General features: G+C 40.0%; 1 protein-coding gene across 1 annotated transcript in view; it reads right to left on the bottom strand.

Annotated features, from left to right (window-relative positions):
* LOC133620853 (oxysterol-binding protein-related protein 3-like) overlaps window positions 1–21,618 on the bottom strand; it is a 78,900-nt gene that overhangs the window by 32,971 nt on the left and 24,311 nt on the right. The window contains exons 7-14 of the mRNA XM_061982461.1: window positions 19,971–20,061; window positions 19,738–19,841; window positions 19,577–19,669; window positions 19,371–19,500; window positions 8,048–8,172; window positions 7,824–7,955; window positions 3,987–4,080; window positions 1–61 (exon numbers count right to left, since the gene is read on the bottom strand). The exon at window positions 1–61 is cut by the window's left edge and continues 178 nt beyond it. Of these exons, the coding sequence (XP_061838445.1) occupies window positions 1–61; window positions 3,987–4,080; window positions 7,824–7,955; window positions 8,048–8,172; window positions 19,371–19,500; window positions 19,577–19,669; window positions 19,738–19,841; window positions 19,971–20,061 (830 nt within the window). The remainder of the gene's footprint in view (window positions 62–3,986; window positions 4,081–7,823; window positions 7,956–8,047; window positions 8,173–19,370; window positions 19,501–19,576; window positions 19,670–19,737; window positions 19,842–19,970; window positions 20,062–21,618) is intronic.

Raw genomic sequence — 21,618 nt, 5'->3', positions numbered from 1 at the left:
GCGGGACTGGGAGAGGGGAGCGTGGAGCGGCGGCGGCGGACCACGGAGCCGACGCTGCTCACTGCAAGGAACGTTGCGATTACAATCAAATGTCTGTGGAATGACGTCAACTTCACGCATTGTTGGTGTTAACACCTCGCATGTTCTCAACACTCATTCCAGAGTCACTCAAGGTTGACGCTCCTGGAAAGATCAATCACAAGCGTGTCTCAATCAGGGGTGTCCAAACTTTTTCACTGGGGGGCCGCACTCTGACACATAAAAGCATGAGGTGGCCATTTTGGTATTTTTCATTTTGAAAACCAATAAAATAAAGATTTTTTGTAACCTTTAGGGCTCTCTTCAAGTTTGGTCCTGAGGACCAGAAAGGGTCTCAGTTAGGGGATGTCCGATAATGGCTTTTTTGCCGATATCCGATATTGTCCAACTCTTAATTACCGATACCGATATCAACCGATACTGATATATACAGTCGTGGAATTAACACATTATTATGCCTAATTTGGACAACCAGGTATGTGAAGATAAGGTCCTTTTTAAAAATATTAATAAAATAAAATAAGATAAATAAATTAAAAACATTTTCTTGAATAAAAAAGGAAGTAAAACAATATAAAAACAGTTACCGTATTTTTGGGAGTATAAGTCGCACCTGAGTATAAGTCGCACCTGCCGAAAATGCATAATAAAGAAGGAAAAAAACATATATAAATCGCACTGGAGCCCGGCCAAACTATGAAAAAAACTGCGACTTATAGTCCGAAAAATACGGTATATAGAAAGTAGCAATTAATGAAAATGAGTAAAATTAACTGTTAAAGGTTAGTACTATTAGTGGACCAGCAGCACGCACAATCATGTGTGCTTACGGACTGTATCCCTTGCAGACTGTATTGATATATATTGATATATAATGTAGGAACCAGAATATTAATAACAGAAAGAAACAACCCTTTTGTGTGAGGGGGAGGGAGGTTTTTTGGGTTGGTGCACTAATTGTAAGTGTATCTTGTGTTTTTTATGTTGATTTAATAAAAAATAAAAAATAAAATAAAAAAATAAAAACGATACCGATAATAAAAAAAACGATACCGATAATTTCCGATATTACATTTTAAAGCATTTATCATTTATCCGACATCTTTAGTCTCAGTCATACATTTTTTTTACAAAAATAAGTCATTATTATTTCTTTATTCACTGTTTTAAACTTTAAATCAACTTCAGGTCTATAATTTTTTTTTGTTTTTTTTTTTTTGTTTTATTAGACTTAGACAAACTTTATTGATCCATAAAGGAAATTGTTCCACACAGTAGCTCAGTTCCTGTATGTGGGATTAAATGATGGAATGGATTAAGCAAAGCAATCAAACAATGTACTAATATGATCCACTTCAAGAAACTCTACAAAGTTAAAGTGTTTACAAAGTACAAAGAAGAAGAACAATGATAAAAATTCTGAATTTATTTCATCCATCCATCCGTTCATTTTCAAAATAATCTTACTCATCTCACCATATGAAATGTAACTTACTTCACCGAGTATTATTTATTTATTTATTTTTATTGGGATTACTTATGGAGTATATTGTGAATAAATTGAGAAGAGGAAGTGAACAAAAGTTTTAGCAACTGTTATGTAAAAGAAAAGGGGTAGGATTAAATAAGCTCTGCTTCTTCCTACTCCTTCTCTAACATGTTGAAAAGAGAAACTGGAAATTGTGATGTATCATGTTGTATACTTGTATGTTCCAAATAAACAAAAACTCAAACAAAGGATGGAAAGGATAAAGCAGGTATAAAGTAGACTAAAAATGTACCGTAGTAGCAATATAAAACATAAAATGCCCTTATGCCCTTTTTGTCAAATTCCTGTTTTTTTATGGTGAAAACACAAAATATGCAATATTTTCCCCAAAAATATTTTCAAAGTGGAATATTTGAGGTGAAGTAACTGGAGCCTTAAATAGATCAACAATTCATAACAACATATATTTTAATTCATTATTATTTTTTAAACAATGACCGTTTTTAACTAAATACATTTTACATGAAATTATTGGGGATCCATAAGGGCCCCATTCATAAAAGTGTTAAAAAATAATAATAATTGTATGACTTATTCTTTTAACTTTTAACGCTTAAGTCTCTAGAACACCTTCCGATTGTCCGTTTTTATTATTTTTTTATAATAATAATAATAATAATAATAATAACTGGGATTTATATAGCGCTTTTCTAAGTACCCAAATTCGCTTTACATGTAGAACCCATCAATCATTCACACCTGGTGGTGGTAAGCTACTTTCATAGCCACAGCTGCCCTGGGGTAGACTGACGGAAACGTGGCTGCAATTTGCGCCAACGGCCCCTCCGACCACCACCTATCATTCATCATTCAATTCACCGGTGTGAGTGGCACCGGGGGCAAAGGGTGAAGTGTCCCGCCCAAGGACACAACGGCAGCGATTTTTGGATGGTAAGAGGCGGGGAGCGAACCTGCAACCCTCAGGTTTCTGGCACGGTTGCTCTACCCACTACGCCATGCCGTCACAGAAAACTTAGTTTTTTGTATGGCAAACACACAAAATATGTAATATTTCTCCACAAAAAATATTTCAAAGTGGAATATTTGATGTGAAGTAATTAGAGCCTTAAATAGACCAATAATTCATTATTATTTTTCAAACAAATTATTATTTTTTAACAATTACATTTAACTAAAATTATTGTGGATCCATAAAAGTGTTAAAAAAATAAATAATTTGATGACTTATTTTTTGTTTACTTTTAACACTTAAGTCTCTAGATCAACTTCAGATCTATCCGTCGATTGTACGTTTTTATTATTTTTTTCTTGTTTTTTTATGCCTTGTTTGTCAAAGAAAACTTAGTTTTTTATATGGCAAACACACAAAATATGCAATATTCCCCCCAAAAAATATTTCAAAGTGGAATATTTGATGTGAAGTAATTGGAGCCTTAAAAAGACCAATAATTCATAACAACATACATTTTTATTCATTATTATTTTTTAAACAATGACAGTTTTTAACAAAATACATTTAACTAAAATAATTGTGGACCCAGAAGGGGCCCACTCATAAAAGTGTTAAAAAAATAAATCATTTTATGACATTTTTTTTTTTTTAAACTTTTAACGCTTAAGTCTCTAGATCAACTTCAGATCTATCCGTCGATTGTACGTTTTTATTATTTTTTTCTTGTTTTTTTATGCCTTGTTTGTCAAAGAAAACTTAGTTTTTTATATGGCAAACACACAAAATATGCAATATTCCCCCCAAAAAATATTTCAAAGTGGAATATTTGATGTGAAGTAATTGGAGCCTTAAATAGATCAATATTTCATAACAATGAAACATTTAATCAATTAGTCTTTTTTGAGCAATGACAGTTTTAAAAAAAATGAATACAACTACAATTCTTGGGGATCCATAAGGGCCCCCCCTCATAAAAGTGTTAAAAAAAATAAAAAAAATTATATGACTTATTTTTCTTACTTTTAACGCTTAAGTCTCAGGGGTGTCAAACTCATTTTAGCTCAAAGGTCGCATAAAGGAAAATCTATTCCCACGTAGTAAAATCATGGCATAATAACTTAAAAAATAAAGACAACTTCAGATTATTTTCTTTGTATTACTTTGGCTAAAAATAGAACAAGTATATTCTGAAAATGTACATATTACAAATAAACCTCTTGACAAAACACTTGACGTAAGTTGAAAACTCTGAGGAAAAAAATTGGTGCAGTTTCAAAAACACCATGAAGAACAGAATGAACTTAGACTATGTCTCAGTGTTTTCACAAAGCCATTAAACTTTAAGCACTTCCTGTTTAGCATTCTAACGTTGCCAGTTTATTAAAAATGTATGGAAAAGCAACCTATCAAAGCCGCCTTGAAAGAACTTTGGACACCCTTGGTCTAAACGCACACATACAGCGCAGATGTTTTTGTTTCACGTACCCGAGTTGTGTCTCTCACTGCCCCCCTCGTTGCTGCAGGTGTCCACGGAGATGCAGTCGCTGACATCACTGATGTAGGAGTCGTCGTCTGACGCCTGACGACGAGCCGAGCAACGATGAAACGTCATCGTGCAATCAGAATGAACAAATATACACAATACATTACAAACAATAAAGAGTTTGTTCCGCAGCTTCATTAAAATCACTGGTCTAATCTTTCATTGGGTTTAAAGGTGATTTGCTCTGCTGGACCAATCGACACGTATTTTGTAAGAAACCCCGATTATCTCAACGATACTGATTGGTTGACATCAGCAGTTGTGGACGTAGCTGAAATAGAAACCGAAACTAACTTGAGGTTCCACTGCAGACATAAAGAGAATGGGTGATAGTAAAGCATCATTTTCCTCCATTTGTACACTTCTCGATTGGATCCGATTCCAATTCTTGAGGCAGATTCGATTCAGAATCAATTCTGGATTCAACACGATTCTTGATTGAAACCGATTCTCACATTGTGTTCCTTAGTGTAGTAATACCGTAATTTCCGGACTATAAGCCGCTACTTTTTTCCCTCGTTCTGGTCCCTGCGGCTTATACAACGGTGCGGCTTACGGTCACCAGGTGCGCGCACTACCGAGGATGCGCGAGACCGAGGCAGACATCTGGCGCCAGGTAAGAGAGAGAGCAAAACAAAGAGTAGGAGAGCGTCAGCGACAGTTTGCGCGAAGGAAGTGTTCATGCAAACACCCTCAATATGGAAAACAAACGGAGAAGTGCATATGATGCTGCTTTTAAGTTAAAGGCAATCGATCTGGCTGTCAAAGAAGGAAATAGAGCTGCTGCACGTACCCTTGACATCAATGAATCAATGGTGAGACGTTGGAGACGGCAGCATGAAGAACTGATTCAATGCAAAAAGATAAAAAAATCCTTCAGAGGTAATAAAAGCAGATGGCCGGAACTTGAAAACTTTCTTGAGGACTGGGTGAACACACAGAGAGCAGACGGCCGGGGTGTTTCCACCGTGCAGATCCGACTGAAAGCCCAAACAACCGCCAAAGAAATGAATATTGAAGATTTTAGAGGTGGACCATCATGGTGCCTCAGATTTATGAGACGGAAAGGACTGTCCATTAGGGCACGGACGACTCTGAGTCAGCAGCTCCCTCCCGACCACAAGGAGAAAATAACAAACTTCCGCGAATTCACACAAAGAAAGATAGACGAATATTCCATCGGACCGGACGAGATAATAAACATGGATGAAGTGCCTCTGTCCTTTGACTTGCCTCTCACAAGGACTGTTAACAAAAAAGGTGAATCGTCCATCACACTGAGAAAAACTGGCCATGAGAGAACACGTTTCACTTGTGTTCTGGGCTGCACAGCATCCGGACTAAAGCTTCCACCGATGGTGATTTTTAAACGGATTACTATGCCAAATGAAAAATTCCCGAAAGACATCTCCGTAAAAGTCAACCAGAAAGGGTGGATGATGGAAAGCGTTATGAAGGAATGGCTGAATGAGTGCTATGGCAAGCGACCTGGGGGATTTTTTCGCAAAAAAAAAAAGCACTGCTCGTTCTGGACAGCATGAAAGCCCACATAACAGATTCTGTGAAAGCAGCCATCAAGAGCACAAACTCTATTCCAGCTGTGATTCCTGGGGGCACAACGAAGCATTTGCAGCCACTGGACATCAGTGTGAATCGTGCTTTTAAAGTGGCACTACGAGTTCAGTGGGAGGCATGGATGACTAACGGTGAGAAATCATTCACCAAAACTGGTCGCATGCGAAAAGCAACTTTTGCTCAAGTCTGCCAGTGGATCCTGACGGCAAGGAAAAGTGTGAAAACATCCACGATCATCAACGGCTTTCGAAAAGCTGGACTGCTGCGTCGTGATGATGAAGAGGACGGCGTAACGGCTGACGAAGCCGGAGCCGTTGATTCCACTGACGAAGAGGAAGGTTTTGAGAGCGAGAACAAAGGAGAGAGAGTGGCCGACGACGCCATTTTGGACCTGTTCTTCTCCAACACCGACGAAGAGGATTTCGGTGGTTTTAGTACGCAGGAGGAAGACGATGACACAATGATTAAAGACTGACTTTTCATATACCGGTAGTAGGCTGGTTATTTTGATAACGTAAACGGCTGCGGGACTGCACTTTTACTGCCGTGTTACAGGCGAGTACTTTGTATTACTTTGCACCATTGTATTATTTGTACTCTGCACGAATGCTGTTCGCCATTTCAAAGATGTGAAAGTTTGATTGAATGATTGAAAGATTTACTGTTAATAAATGGGACGCTTTGCGTTCCCAAACAGTCATCTCTGTCCCAACAATCCCCTCCGTGGTAGCAGGAACCCCTATATACTACGGTAATTACACATCAAAACGCCTGCGGCTTATAGTCGGGTGCGGCTTATATATGGAGCAATCTGTATTTTCCACTAAATTTAGCTGGTGCGGCTTATAGTCAGGTGCGCCTTATAGTTCGGAAATTACGGTATATACACTAGGAATAAATACACCCTTTTTAAAACAATCTTTTTTCAGTTGCTGACGTGTGACATACGTGCGGGTAAGCATTCAAATGGCTTAAAAACGTCTTTTTGAAAATAGATTCTAAAAAAAATGTGATTTTTGAAAATATGAAATCAATTCAAAATCGGAAAAATAACAATCACAACTTGATTGTGAAACGATTTTCTAGAGCTGCCCTAATATTTTTATTTGAAATTTTCCATATCGCGACAGGAGTATTGTGTATGGTTCTGAGTTGTGTTTCAGGAGTTGGTGTATAGGGGGCAGTGGCGTTTGCACCCCAGGAGAGAAGAAGAGTTGTTTTGGAGACGCAGATAATAGGCAGATTTATGCACATTCATCCTGCCTTATCGTCGTACGGCCACATTACAATATTTTATACTCTTATATAACAGAGCGATTACGGTCATTTTTGTATGACAATAAAGCTTTTGTTCATGGTGAGTGGCCAACAATAAAAAAAATAAAAATAAAAATAAAAAAGAATTGTCAAGGTCAACATTGCCATGCTTTTATTTTGAAGCTTAATTTGCACTGAACAAGAAGTCACTCTGTGCATGAGTACCTGGACACTAGTTATGTTGTGGCACTCTGTTGAGAGATCATGAATACGTTTAGAACACATGTTGACGTATATGCAGGGCCTCCCCCTGCCTAAATTGGGTCCCTAAACAGAATTTTATTCGGAACCCCACAACTACAACATTTTGTCCCCACAAATGATTTGTGTGAAACAATTTTTGCACTATTTGACTCAAACTTAAATTGGATTTAATGCAAAGTTTGGATTAAAAACACCAGGTGTAACACAAATAAAACAAACTAGCACAACTTTCTGCATAAAGGCACATCAGGGTTCGAACCCAGTACATCTATCTTACAAGACAAGTGCATAGACGCCGAGTGCCTCGGGAGAGCTGTCCAGAAGGATCAGGAAAGGGCGAGGAATATGTTAATTTATTTAATTTGAAGCGCCCTGTCACTCATGGATTGACATTCTTCACAGATCGTTGGGCCCTATGCACAGGCCTTGATCCGCGTATAGGGAGGGGACGCCCCGCATATACGGACCGAGTTTCCAGCGATATGACCCCTTTTGCGTCTCAGGACGAATGTCGAGAAAAGCGGTCGACATAAGCGGACGCTGTTGAGTGATAATCATATCAAAGTGGGTCAGGACTTGATAAGTGGCTTGATAGCACAGTGTTGTTAAAATAAGATGGACCGCACAGTAACAACAGCCTTTTGGTTTTAAACATGAGGCTCGCTAAAGTGTTTGTGAGTAACCTCATTCTCAGAAGAGGAAGAGGAGAGCAGGTACTCCTCGGCATCATAGAACTCCGAAATGGACTCGGGGATCGATGCTCGGCTCTCGTTCGACGCCTGGTGAACCAGAGAATGGGAGGCTTCTGAGAGCTCCTGAGCGGACGACAAAAGCGGGATGGGAGAGTCAGCAACGTTTACTGCGTAACGCAACAGGTGAATGAGCTTGGAGGTGCCGTGTCACTCACTGAGCCATAGGCGGCCTTCAAGGCCGTCACCTGCATGGGCTGCAGGGCTTGCACTTCCATGGTGTGTTTCAGTCGCTCTCTTTCTGCCGACAGGGAGCTGTAGGCTGATTTCAGCGTGGAGTGGACTGCAAACAAAAATGCAGCATGGTATTAATGGAAACGAAGAAATAGCAACTTACGAGTAGGGATGGGTACCTTTCACATTTGAACCAATATGGTATCAATTCCTGGTACCTGGAAATTGATACTCAAAGGTAGGGATGTCCCGATCCAATATTTGGATCGGATCGGCTGCCGATATTTGCCAAAAATTGCGTATCGGCAAGGCATGGGAAAATACCGATCCAGATTCAGTTTAAAAAAAAACTCCGGTCCGTGTTTTCCAACGCACCGATTTAAATAATACATTCCACTTTTCTGCTGCTCCGTAATTTCCGTTCCGCATTTTCCAGCACACCTTCAGCACATCCACAGGTCTGTGAATTCTCACGGAGTTGCATTTAGCTGCTGGCATTACACGACAGGCTCTTCTCACTCTTTCCTGTGTCTCCCTCTCACAGACAGCAAGTGCACCTTCTTACACACGTCACATACTGTCACGACATACGTCACATACTGTCACGTCATACGTCACATACTGTCACGTCATACGTCACATACTGTCACGACATACGTCACATACTGTCACGACATACGTCACATACTGTCACGTCATACGTCACATACGTATACGTCCTCCCCGAGCAGAGAGGTAGCAGCATGGCTAACGTTAGCTGTGATGCTCGCGCAGCCGTGCGAGCAACGCTCCCTCTAAAAGGTGCTCGCCTGTGCAATTGCGCACTGTTTAAGCGTCCTCTGCGCATAGCAAATCTATGCCACGCACAAAATCAAATAAAAAAATAAGCGCATAACAATTTTCGACACACGGACACAACAGAGAAAACAGTTTTCGTCATCATTGTTCAAATATTGTGACGTCTGTCGAGACGCTTATCTCCATTCGGTGCCACACGCCCACACCATCAAAATGCCGAGGCAAAAATTTCCACATCAACACCGTATGAAAAAATTAGTGATTTTTTTAGTTGTGATTTCCTTCTCTGCATGAAAGTTTAAAAGTAGCATATAATGCAGTATGAAGAAGAATGTTTTAATGTAGACATGCAAGCCTTGAAAGAAAATTTTGAAAATCAAGACTACATTTCCTGCAAATGGGTGCATTTCTACCCTATATTTTAACTTTAGATTTATTCTCATATCAAACTCTTTTGGCTGTCTTTTTGACACTTACATCCGGCGCCCCCCCTTCCACACCCTGGATTATAAATAATGTAAATAATTCAATGTGATTATCTTGTGTGATGACTGTATTATGATGATAGTATATATCTGATAGTATATATCTGTATTATGAATCAATTTAAGAGGACCCCGACTTAAACAAGTTGAAAAACTTATTTGGGTGTTACCATTTAGTGGTCAATTGTACGGAATATGTACTTCACTGTGCAACCTACTAATAAAAATCTCAATCAATCAATCAAAACACATAGAATCATCATACTGCTGTGATTATATGCATCAAGTGTTCATTGAAGGCTAAGGCAAAATATCCACATATATATTGTGTATCGCAATATGGCCTTAAAATATCGCAATATTAAAAAAAGGCCATATTGCCCAGCCCTAGTTCAATGATGCCATTTCTGTTTGTCATGTATAATTTTGTCTATTTTGTGTTTATCCTTGAATAAACAGGTCAGTTTCTTGTTACCAACCATTGTGTATTATTCAAACTCCCCTAATTCAGCTGGCTAGTTGTTATCAAGAGTACTAAAACCCTTTTCAACATGATTCTGACAACTAAGTAGGCTAAATAACTTTAGACTTTAATACATGCTCGGATAGGCCAGTATCGGTCAGTATTAGTATCGGTCAGTATCGGTATCGGATCGGAAATGCAAAAACAATATCGGTATCGGATCGGAAGTGCAAAAACCTGGATCGGGACATCCCTACTCAAAGGTACTTTTGTGTGTGTTAAAAAGTAAATGGTAAATGGGTTATACTTGTATGAAGCTTTTCTACCTTCAAGGTACTCAACGCGCTTTGACACTATTTCCACATTCACACACTGATGGCAGGAGCTGCCATGCAAGGCCCTAACCACGACCCATCAGGAGCAAGGGTGAAGTGTCTTGCTCAAGGACACAACGGACGTGACGAAGTTGGTAGAAGGTGGGGATTGAACCAGGAACCCTCAGGTTGCTGGCACGGTCACTCTCCCAACTGCACCACACCGTCCCTTCAGAGCAGACCTGGGCATTCTGCGGCCCGCGGGCCACATCCGGCCCTTTGTACGTCCCTGTCCGGCCCGCGTGAGGCCAATCATAAATTACAAAATACATTTAAAAAAGTATCTACCTCGAGTGTGCAATACAACGGTGCTACTTTTGTTTTGAAAAGCGTTATTTTTATTATTTCCGTGTGGACGTATGCTTGTGCGTGATTGTGAGTGACTGTGAACAGCTGCAATCACAAATTACAAAATAAATTAAAAAAAACATCTATGTCGTGCGTGCGATACAATTGTGCTGCTTTTATTTTGAAAAGTGTTATTTATGGGCGTATGTCCGTGTGTAACCTGTGAGTGAAGGTGCACAGCGACATGTGATGCCCGGTTATTCCTGAGACGCTAAAACAAGAAAAGTTGATGACGAATGGCGTGTTTTCAACAAGACATAGACTGCCAAGTATTTCTTTACAGAAATTAAAGGTAAAGCTGTAGATGTGAGAGCATAATATTGTAAGAGTCCAGTCCATAGTGGATCGAACATAATAGTGAGAGTCCAGTCCAAAGTGGATCTAACATAATAGTGTGAGAGTCCAGTCCATAGTGGATCTAACATAATAGTGTGAGAGTCCAGTCCATAGTGGATCTAACATAATAGTGTGAGAGTCCAGTCCATAGTGGATCTAACATAATAGTGTGAGAGTCCAGTCCATAGTGGATCTAACATAATAGTGTGAGAGTTCAGTCCATAGTGGATCTAACATAATAGTGTGAGAGTCCAGTCCATAGTGGATCTAACATAATAGTGAGAGTCCAGTCCATAGTGGATCGAACATAATAGTGAGAGTCCAGTCCATAGTGGATCGAACATAATAGTGTGAGAGTCCAGTCCATAGTGGATCTAACATAATAGTGTCAGAGTCCAGTCCATAGTGGATCTAACATAATAGTGTGAGAGTCCAGTCCATAGTGGATCTAACATAATAGTGTGAGAATCCAGTCCATAGTGGATCTAACATAATAGTGAAAGTCCAGTCCATAGTGGATCTAACATAATAGTGAAAGTCCAGTCCATAGTGGATCTAACATAATAGTGTGAGAGTCCAGTCCATAGTGGATCGAACATAATAGTGAGAGTCCAGTCCATAGTGGATCGAACATAATATTGTAAGAGTCCAGTCCACAGTGGATCTAACATAATAGTGTGAGAGTCCAGTCCATAGTGGATCTAACATAATAGTGTGAGAGTCCAGTCCATAGTGGATCTAACATAATAGTGTGAGAGTCCAGTCCATAGTGGATCTAACATAATAGTGAAAGTCCAGTCCATAGTGGATCTAACATAATAGTGAAAGTTCAGTCCATAGTGGATCTAGCATAATAGTGAGAGTCCAGTCCATAGCGGATCTAACATAATAGTGTGAGAGTCCAGTCCATAGTGGATCTAACATAATAGTGAAAGTCCAGTCCATAGTGGATCTAACATAATAGTGAAAGTCCAGTCCATAGTGGGGTCAGCAGGAGATCATCTTAAGTGGAGACAGGTCAGCAGTGCAGAGACGTCCCCAACTGATGCTTAATTTGTGGTACACAGGTTGTTGTGTTTAAAGAATTTAGTGTAACGACCTGCTGAAGTTGATGTTGTGTTCTTGAGTTGCGGAAATGAGGAGTGAGGATAGACGTGCGTGTGGAAGGAACGAGATAAGTTGAGCTGTGTTAGTATAGGTTGCCAAATAAAAGTTTAAAAAGAGCGTCAGACTTGGTGTGCACTTCTTCTGGACGCTACAATTGGTGGCAGAAGTAAAACTTTGCGCATACTGCCGCTGCTTGTGTGAGCATACTGCGCTGCTTGTGTGCTCAGCCTGCTACGTCATCGGGGGTACGTGCCACGATGTTTCCTGGCGACTTTGTCAAGATTGAAAGGTGCCGGCAGCGACTGCAGTCGTCTGTGTGAATCCCGGACGTGAGCTCGTCGCAAAGAGAGAGAGGGAGGAAGGAGAGAGGCAGCGTCGACAGGTGCAGCACGCGTTGCTTGGCATGGGGGAATTCCGCCCACAATGAAGACTCCCAGGTTTGATGGCAAGGCGAACTGGGAGGCATTTCATCCCACTTCTGACACCAATTGTAGCGTCCAGAAGAAGTGCACACCAAGTCTCACGCTCTTTTTAAACTTTTATTGAGCAACCTATACTAACACAGCTCAACTTATCTCGTTCTTTCCACACGCACGTCTATCCTCACTCCTCATTTCCGCAACAGCAACGCCTCCTCCTTCTTCGCCAATCACCTTACAGGCGTGATACGTTCACAACAAAAGAGGATGCAGGATAAAGTGATAGAAATTGAAATTTTTGCATTGTATTATACATCAGGAAGTGTTGTGTAAGAAAGTGTTAAAAATAAAACCATCAAAAGCCATCTGCTTTTGTATAAAGATAAGTTAGGTTAAATGAAAATATTATTATTATTATTTATCTTACGGTATATCAAAAATAATTTGAGCAAAATTTAATGGAAATATTGTCGATGTGGCCCTCCAGCAGTGCTCGGGTTGCTCATGCGGCCCCCGGTAAAAATTAATTGCCCACCCCTGCTTCAGAGGATATGCAAAAAAAACAAAACCGTGCAGCTATGGCTTCTTTTATTGCAAGCTTTTTGTATCATGTGTCAATCAAAAGTCATAGTGTTCTTGCTTGACAGTGCGTGGAAGTGGACACAATGTATACAGTTTTGACTTTTTCAGTTACGATACTATACTGATATTGCAGCCTTGAGTATTGGACGATACCGATGTTAATCCGATACAATATCAGCACAAAACATAGTACATACTTTTATTTTGTAATGTGCAATGTTAGAAAAGGCTTGATCCACTGAAATTACACAGAACAATGAGAGGTATGAAACAAACTGTAAAAAAACACTGACCTTAGGACAGATTTATGCTTTTGAAGTGGAGTGGTCATAATAATTTACTAACTTGAGCTCATTGAAGGATACGGACACGTTTGTTACTAGATATGCTGTAATACACGTCTGCCTTGGAGACTTTGTGGGTGAAGTGTCTTGCTCAAGGACACAACGGACGTGACTAGGTTGGTAGAAGCTGGGGATTGAACCAGGAACCCTCAGGTTGCTGGCACAGTCACTCTCCCAACCACGACACACCGTCCCCTGTAAGTATGAATTGTTTTGATAAGAAAATATATTGATTAACTGGAACATTTAAAAATGAGGTGATTATGAAAACGGCTATACAGTTGTATCTTGTTTTATTATAACACTTCTGTGTTTCCTTTGCAAGCATGACAATAAGTTACAATTACAGTTGAAAGTCCAAGACATTAGATGGGAGTAGTGTGGTTTTTGTTGCGCCCTAAAAAGTGTTGATACTGTTAAGTATTGTACTTATTACTGTTTGATTGTAACGTGCATCTAGAGCTGGGCATAAAAGACAATATCAATATACTGTACAGTACAGGCCAAAAGTTTGGACACCTTCTCATTCACAACACAACTGATGGTCCCAACCCCACTGATAAAGGAACAAATTCCACTAATCAACCCTGATAAGGCACACATCTGTGAAGTGAAAACCATTTCAGGTGACTACCTCTTGAAGCTCATCGAGAGAATGCCAAGAGTGTGCAAAGCAGTAATCAGAGCGAAGGGTGGCTATTTTGAAGAAACTAGAATATAAAACATGTTTTCAGTTATTTCACCTTTTTTGTTAAGTACATAACTCCACATGTGTTCATTCATAGTTTCGATGCCTTCAGTGACAATCTACAATGTCAATAGTCAAGAAATTGAAGAAAACGCATTGAATGAGAAGGTGTGTCCAAACTTTTGGCCTGTACTGTATATCGTGAGGGACATGTAATCATATAAATATAAAATGCAACATTTGATAAATATATATTTTTTGGTTGGGGAAATAAATGGACAGAACAAAGCTTGGTTGGTTGCATGAACAAAGGCACTTGTGGTCTGGTAAGCTCGCCAAACAAGAAGTGGTCGTGAAACGAGAGGGACACGCTAAACAGCCAATCGCGTAACAGTGTCGACCAACACTTTTCCTTGCATCATCTTGCTGTTAATTCCCTGTACGGAGCGAAATAAATAAAAAACGAGTGCGGCAGAGAGCAAATAAATAGTGTATAAAACACAAAAAGTCACCTCCACAGTGTGGGAGTTTTATGGAATTTATGGAACGGACCGTAGTTCTTTGCCGCCCTCATTTTTTCTTATCATCCCACGTTCGTTCCCTATACAGATGTACGGAAACAGGTAGGAAGTAAAGTGCAGGACTGTATAACTAAAATAAATAATAAAACATAACAAATGTGCTAATATTAAAGTAATAAGTTGGTCCAATAATATTTAAAGGGGAACATTATCACAATTTCAGAAGGGTTAAAACCATTAAAATTCAGTTCCCAGTGGCTTATTTTATTTTTCAAAGTTTTTTTCAAAATTTTACCCATCACGCAATATCCCTAAAAAAAGCTTCAAAGTGCCTGATTTTAACCATCGTTATATACACCCGTCCATTTTCCTGTGACGTCACACAGTGATGCCAATACAAACAAACATGGCGGTTAGAACAGCAAGATATAGCGACATTAGCTCGGATTCAGACTCGGATTTCAGCGGCTTAAGCGATTCAACAGATTACGCATGTATTGAAACGGATGGTTGTAGTGTGGAGGCAGGTAGCGAAAACAAAATTGAAGAAGAAACTGAAGCTATTGAGCCATATCGGTTTGAACCGTATGCAAGCGAAACCGACGAAAACGACACGACAGCCAGCGACACGGGAGAAAGCGAGGACGAATTCGGCGAGCGCCTTCTAACCAACGATTGGTATGTGTTTGTTTGGCATTAAAAGAAACTAACAACTATGAACTAGGTTTACAGCATATGAAATACATTTGGCAACAACATGCACTTTGAGAGTGCAGACATCCCAGTTTTCATCAATTAATATATTCTGTAGACATACACTCATCCGCTCTCTTTTCCTGAAAGCTGATCTGTCCAGTCCAGTTGGAAATGCATCTGCTTTGAGTGTCGCAGGATATCCACACATTCTTGCCATCTCTGTCGTAGCATAGCTTTCGTCGGTAAAGTGTGCGGAACAAACGTCCAATTTCTTGCTACTTTCGCATCTTTGGGCCACTGGTGCAACTTGAATCCGTCCCTGTTCGTGTTGTTACAGCCTCCGACAACACACCGACGAGGCATGATGTCTCCAAGGTACGGAAAACAGTCGAAAAAACTGAAAGTAACAGAGCTGATTTGACTCGGTGTTTGTAATGTGTTTGAGAAAATGGCGGATTGCTTATCGATGTGACGTCACGTTGTGACGTCATCGCTCCGAGAGCGAATAATAGAAAGGCGTTTAATTCGCCAAAATTCACCCATTTAGAGTTCGGAAATCGGTTAAAAAAATATATGGTCTTTTTTCTGCAACATCAATGTATATATTGATGCTTACGTAGGTCTGGTGATAATGTTCCCCTTTAACTAATTACGGCATAAAACTGCAAATAATTGTTCTGCTCAGGTTTACATTTTCACACTATTTTGTTACACTGAATTAGGCATTTATTCCTTACTTCTTTACGTTGAGTGTTTTCCATGCTTATATTGATATTTCATTTACTTTCTGCCTTGACAGCATCTATGTGCATCTATGTTGTAGTTTTCATTAACACATTTGGAGGTGTCAAAAATTGCCATGCAAAATCGCTACTGCTAATTAGAAGCATGTCAATAGCAAAGCGTATGTATATTAGCATCAAGCTCGTGCATTTTTGCGTTGGAGCGTTTTTTGAGTTAATTGCTTTGTTGGCATCTAAAATTGCAACATTACCTAGAGGTAGTTTGGCTGAGTCCACTCTCAGTGCTGCTGGAGTGATCGCCAAGTGCCAAAGTGCAAAGAGGAAACCGGGCGTGATGTCACGCGCAACCCAGGTACGGAAACATGGCACCGTTGGATTTTGCACGAATTGGTGCGGCGATATTTGGTCGGTGACTACAAAGTGCCCTTTTCGGTACCCATCACTACTTAAGAGTACATTCACTGACGAGTAATTTGAGATATAGTTTCTCAGCTTGTTGTTGTGCTTTAAAATGTAAGGCAACCTTGAGTTCTGAGTAATTTTACCGTCGGTAGATGTACTATTAGTAACAAGGTTTTTTTGAGCAGTAGAGTAATATATTGTTATACTTTGTTTATACCAAAAAAAACAAAAAACCTTTTGACCGGACAGTTGACGTGCGTATTTGAGCGCCGCTCAGAGATTGCCACGATCCTTCCCTCCAACCATTGGAACTAAGAATGTTTGTGCGAAATAGAAGAAGCAGACGATCAAATCAGAGAAACAAACCATCAAAATATGTCCTACCCGGCGAGTCAAGCCCAGACGTAGCATCACCCAGGCTGTAACCAGTATCCAGGGAAAGCCACACACCGCCAAACATTTATCCATAAGAATATTGAGAAGTCGCAGAAGCTGTGTTTGCCGTATTTCAATTTGCTCAGTCTCGTCCTGACTCAACAAACCGGACGGTCGAGCATTGCTTTTGGTACGTAGACTTCGACGGTGCGTCACTCAAATATGTCTATGTGGAACATGAACATCGAATTCCCACTGCCTTCTGTTACACCACGGAGACAGTGTTGCCAGATGTCACGAGAGAAACTTAACGAGAGTTGCTTATAAAAAGTGGATGAAAAGCGGACATGGCAACACCGGTTAAAAAAGCTGCCGAAGGAGACACCGCATTAGTCCGGTCCTCAAGGTAAATGCTGTACAATACTATAACAATAGGTCATAAAACAACTGCAGTTGTTTGTACTAGATGCAAGTGTTATGTTTTTTAAACACTATTGACTAAAAGTTTATTTTTCTATTTAAAAGGCATGTTACATGTTAAAATTGGGGTGTTATGAGAGGGCAGAGCAGGAATTAAATTAATTTCAATTCATTTCAATGGGCGGGGCTGCTTTGAGATACGAGTATTTTTGTTGTTGTTGTTCTTAGATCATAGAGACTTGCTTTTTATGAATGCACCTGACACTTTGAAAAAACTGGATACTGTATATCACTGTGCCTTACGGTTTATTACTGGTCGTGGCAACCTTGTCCACCATTGCACTTTGTATGCAACAGCAAACTGTCCATCTATGTCAGTTTGAAGATTTTCTTGATGGATGTTTTTTATTTATAAATCCCTTCGTGGTCTGGTTCCCTCTTATTTATGTTCTTTTATGTGTAGAGACTCCAGTCGCTACAGTTTAAAGGCCTACTGAAACCCACTACTACCGACCACGCTGTCTGATAGTTTATACATCAATGATGAAATCTTAACATTGCAACACATGCCAATACGGCCGGGTTAGCTTACTAAAGTGCAATTTTAAATTTCGTGCGAAATATCCTGCTGAAAACGTCTCGGTATGATGACGTCAGCGCGTGACGTCTCGGATTGTAGAGGACATTTTGGGACAGCATAGTGGCCAGCTATTAAGTCGTCTGTTTTCATCGAAAAATTCCACAGTATTCTGGACATCTGTGTTGGTGAATCTTTTGCAGTTTGTTCAATGAACAATGGAGACAGCAAAGAAAAAAGCTGTAGGAGGGAAGCGGTGTATTGCGGGCGACTTCAGCAACACAAACAAGGCCGGTGTTTCATTGTTTACATTCCCGAAAGATGACAGTCAAGCTTTACCATTGGCCTGTGGAGAACTGGGACAACAGAGACTCTTACCAGGAGGACTTTGAGTTGGATACGCTGACCCGGTACCGTGAGTACGCATGCAGCTGCGGCTTCCAAACATTTGATCGCTTGCCCGTACGTGCGTGCCGCTATGTGCATGTCACGTACGTAACTTTGGGGACTTTGGAGAAATATATGTGCTGTATGAACTTTGGGGAGGTGAACGGTACTTTGGGCTGTGGGATTGAGTGTGTTGTGCAGGTGTTTGAGTTGTATTGGCGGGTTATATGGACGGGAGGAGGGAGGTGTTTGTTATGCGGGATTAATTTGTGGCATATTAAATATAAGCCTGGTCGTGTTGTGGCTAATAGAGTATATATATGTCTTGTGTTTATTTACTGTTTTAGTCATTCCCAGCTGAATATCAGGTCCCACCCGCCTCTCACAGCATCTTCCCTATCTGAATCGCTCCCACTGCCCTCTAGTCCTTCACTCTCACTTTCCTCATCCACGAATCTTTCATCTTCGCTCAAATTAATGGGGAAATCGTCACTTTCTCGGTCCGAATCGCTCTCGCTGCTGGTGGCCATGATTGTAAACAATGTGCGGATGTGAGGAGCTCCACAACCTGTGATGTCACGCGCATATCGTCTGCTACTTCCGGTACAGGCAAGGCTTTTTTATCAGCGACCAAAAGTTGCGAACTTTATCGTCGATGTTCTCTACTAAATCCTTTCAGCAAAAATATGGCAATATCGCGAAATGATCAAGTATGACACATAGAATGGCCCTGCTATCCCTGTTTAAATAAGAAAATCGCATTTCAGTAGGCCTTTAAGGTCACAGGACATCCTTGGCAAGTTGGTTCCTAGAGCCAACACAAGTCTCTGTAAAAAGCTTTCAGATTTGCTGCTCCATGGTCATGGAATAAACTACAAAAGGATCTGAGGCTACCTGAACTCATCACTTTGGGGGAATTTCAGGTCATTTTAAAAGGTGGAGAAGCTGTTTCTATTGGGCGCTGTACTTGTTTTTAAAACTGTTTTTATTGAAACATTTATTTTTTTACCTATGTGTGTTTTTATGTTTATGTTGTAAGTAATTTGTGCTTTTAACTATAGTGTGTGACTGCTACTGTTTTTTGTTGAAACCTGTTTTTGTTGCCCTCTTGGCCGGTCGGTCTTGTAAAAGAGATTTTAATCTCAATGGTTAAAGCAAACTGAAATGAATGAATGAGTTACGAGCTTGGTCATGCTTGTAAGCCAAGGTACCACAGTAAAGATCTCACATAGGCAGACTCACTGTTGTTGGCTAGCCTGCAGAAGTTCTCTTGCATACGAGAAACATCAGTAGGTGAGTCTGGAGATTCCGGAAAAACCTCGTGGCTGTTGGCCTCCATGAACGGGAGATTGGGATTGGAGGCATTAATGGTCTTAGAGGTTTGGGAAAATAGAAGATACAGATGAAACAATGCATGTCATTGTGAAGTAAAACATGTTTTACCTTACCTGGGTCGCTGCTTTGGAATCTTTTCTTCCATTGTTCTTGGATCGCCATTTCCTTGACCTCTTCTCTTTCTTTGGGATATCAGATGTGGACGCCTGTGGCAGCACCATAAAACCCATATTTGTGAAGGAAGAAAGAAGAGAAATAATGAAGAGCATCTTACTTGTAGCGCACTGATGGCTGGGGCAGAGTAGGTGCGGTGCATGGCCTCCATACTACTCAGAAGCAGGTTGAGTTCCAGTAGGTACGATTCACACTCCTCCAAGTCTAAGTTCAAAGCATTAAGTTGACATAATTTCCTATTATGTTATGACAATAGGAAGGTTAGGTCACTCCTTTTTAATAGAGTCTTGACTCGCGCTAAACTTGATAAACCTGAGTTGGGAAAAAACAAACCTTTGCCACACTTGTTCATGTCCTCCGAGGAGTGGAGCCAAGAGCTAACCTTTGCCTGGTTTATCGACGCCTGCTTGGGCAGAGTAGCCCTCTGTTTGAGCGGGAGAGATGGAAGAAACAACGTCAAACCGGGAACTCTGCAAGCTTCGACAAGTCAAATGTTAGACTTTTTGATTGAATATGATTTAACACCATTTCACATTTGTACGGACTAAAACGTACAAAGGTAAGTCAGAGGCCCAGAATTAATAGTATGTGAATTTATTTACTGCTCTTTCACATTGGAAAACATAATGGTCAACCTAACTAAATACACCAGAAGACCATTGTAAACTACTTCAAAAAATATTAGCAAACATCATAAAAGCCATTTTTCAGATTTGCCATAGAAGTGTTTTCTTGCAAAAAGTGCAGTGTGCTTCATATCAAGTCTTTTCATGTAACAACAAGCCCAACGTCAACACAACAATACATTGAAAGAGACTGTTAGCATCTCTGCTAAAGCTACCATATTTTTCGGACTATAAGTCGCAGTTTTTTTCATAGTTTGGCCGGGGGTGCGACTTATACTCAGGAGCGACTTATGTGTGAAATTATTAACACATTAGTGTAAAATATCAAATAATATTATTTATCTCATTCACGTAAGAGACTAGACGTATAAGATTTCATGGGATTTAGCGATTAGGAGTGACAGATTGTTTGGTAAACGTATAGCATGTTCTATATGTTATAGTTATTTGAATGACTCTTACCATAATATGTTATGTTAACATACCAGGCACGTTCTCAGTTGGTTATTTATGCCTCATATAACGTACATTTATTCAGCCTTATTTATTCACTATTCTTTATTTATTTTAAATTGCCTTTCAAATGTCTATTCTTGGTGTTGGCTTTTATGAAATACATTTCCCCAAAAAATGCGACTTATATGTTTTTTTCCTTCTTTATTATGCATTTTCGGCCGGTGCGACTTATACTCCGGTGCGACTTATACTCCGAAAAATACGGTAAATGCTTCACTTTTGCAGTGCTTTTGTCGCTGTCAGAATGTAGCAAACAGATGACAACATCTACAGTGCGACAACTGCATCTGCACAATGTTGTGACAACCAGAGAGTGCAGACGAGCGACTGTCTAAAAAGAAAGAAGGCCATCATGGCATGCAAGCCTCAAACACAATTTGAACGTGAATAATGTGCATAACAGTCACATTTGCTCAGATTATTTTGTATCTGCTATGTATGAATACATTTGAACTGTTTTTGAAAACATATTGCTAATAAACAAGGACTAGTTTTGATTTGAGCATGACAAGATGACATTCTTGCTTGAGTGTAAATACTACACAGACAACCTTTATAGCTTTTAATGTCACTTGCTGTATAAACATGGAGGAATGATTCGGCATGAGAAACTGACCTGAAATAATTGGAATAAATAGCAGAAACAATATAAGAGAATTATGTGTTTTATAGTTGCGAGTACACTACTAGCACAGAGAAATTAGCGTGTGCTTACTGTATGTAATCGTATGATTTCACTAGTAAACATCTCATATTGATCTCCTGGAAATTGGCGCCACTTTACCCACAATGCACTCCTTTGGGGGGATAAGTTGCTCCTAGTATAGTTGTGCAAGTGT

This window comes from Nerophis lumbriciformis, linkage group LG21 (genome assembly GCF_033978685.3).
Source record: "Nerophis lumbriciformis linkage group LG21, RoL_Nlum_v2.1, whole genome shotgun sequence".
Lineage (NCBI taxonomy): Eukaryota > Metazoa > Chordata > Actinopteri > Syngnathiformes > Syngnathidae > Nerophis > Nerophis lumbriciformis.
The sequence above is the reverse complement of the archived record's forward strand: the minus strand, read 5'-3'. Positions and strand labels throughout refer to the sequence as shown.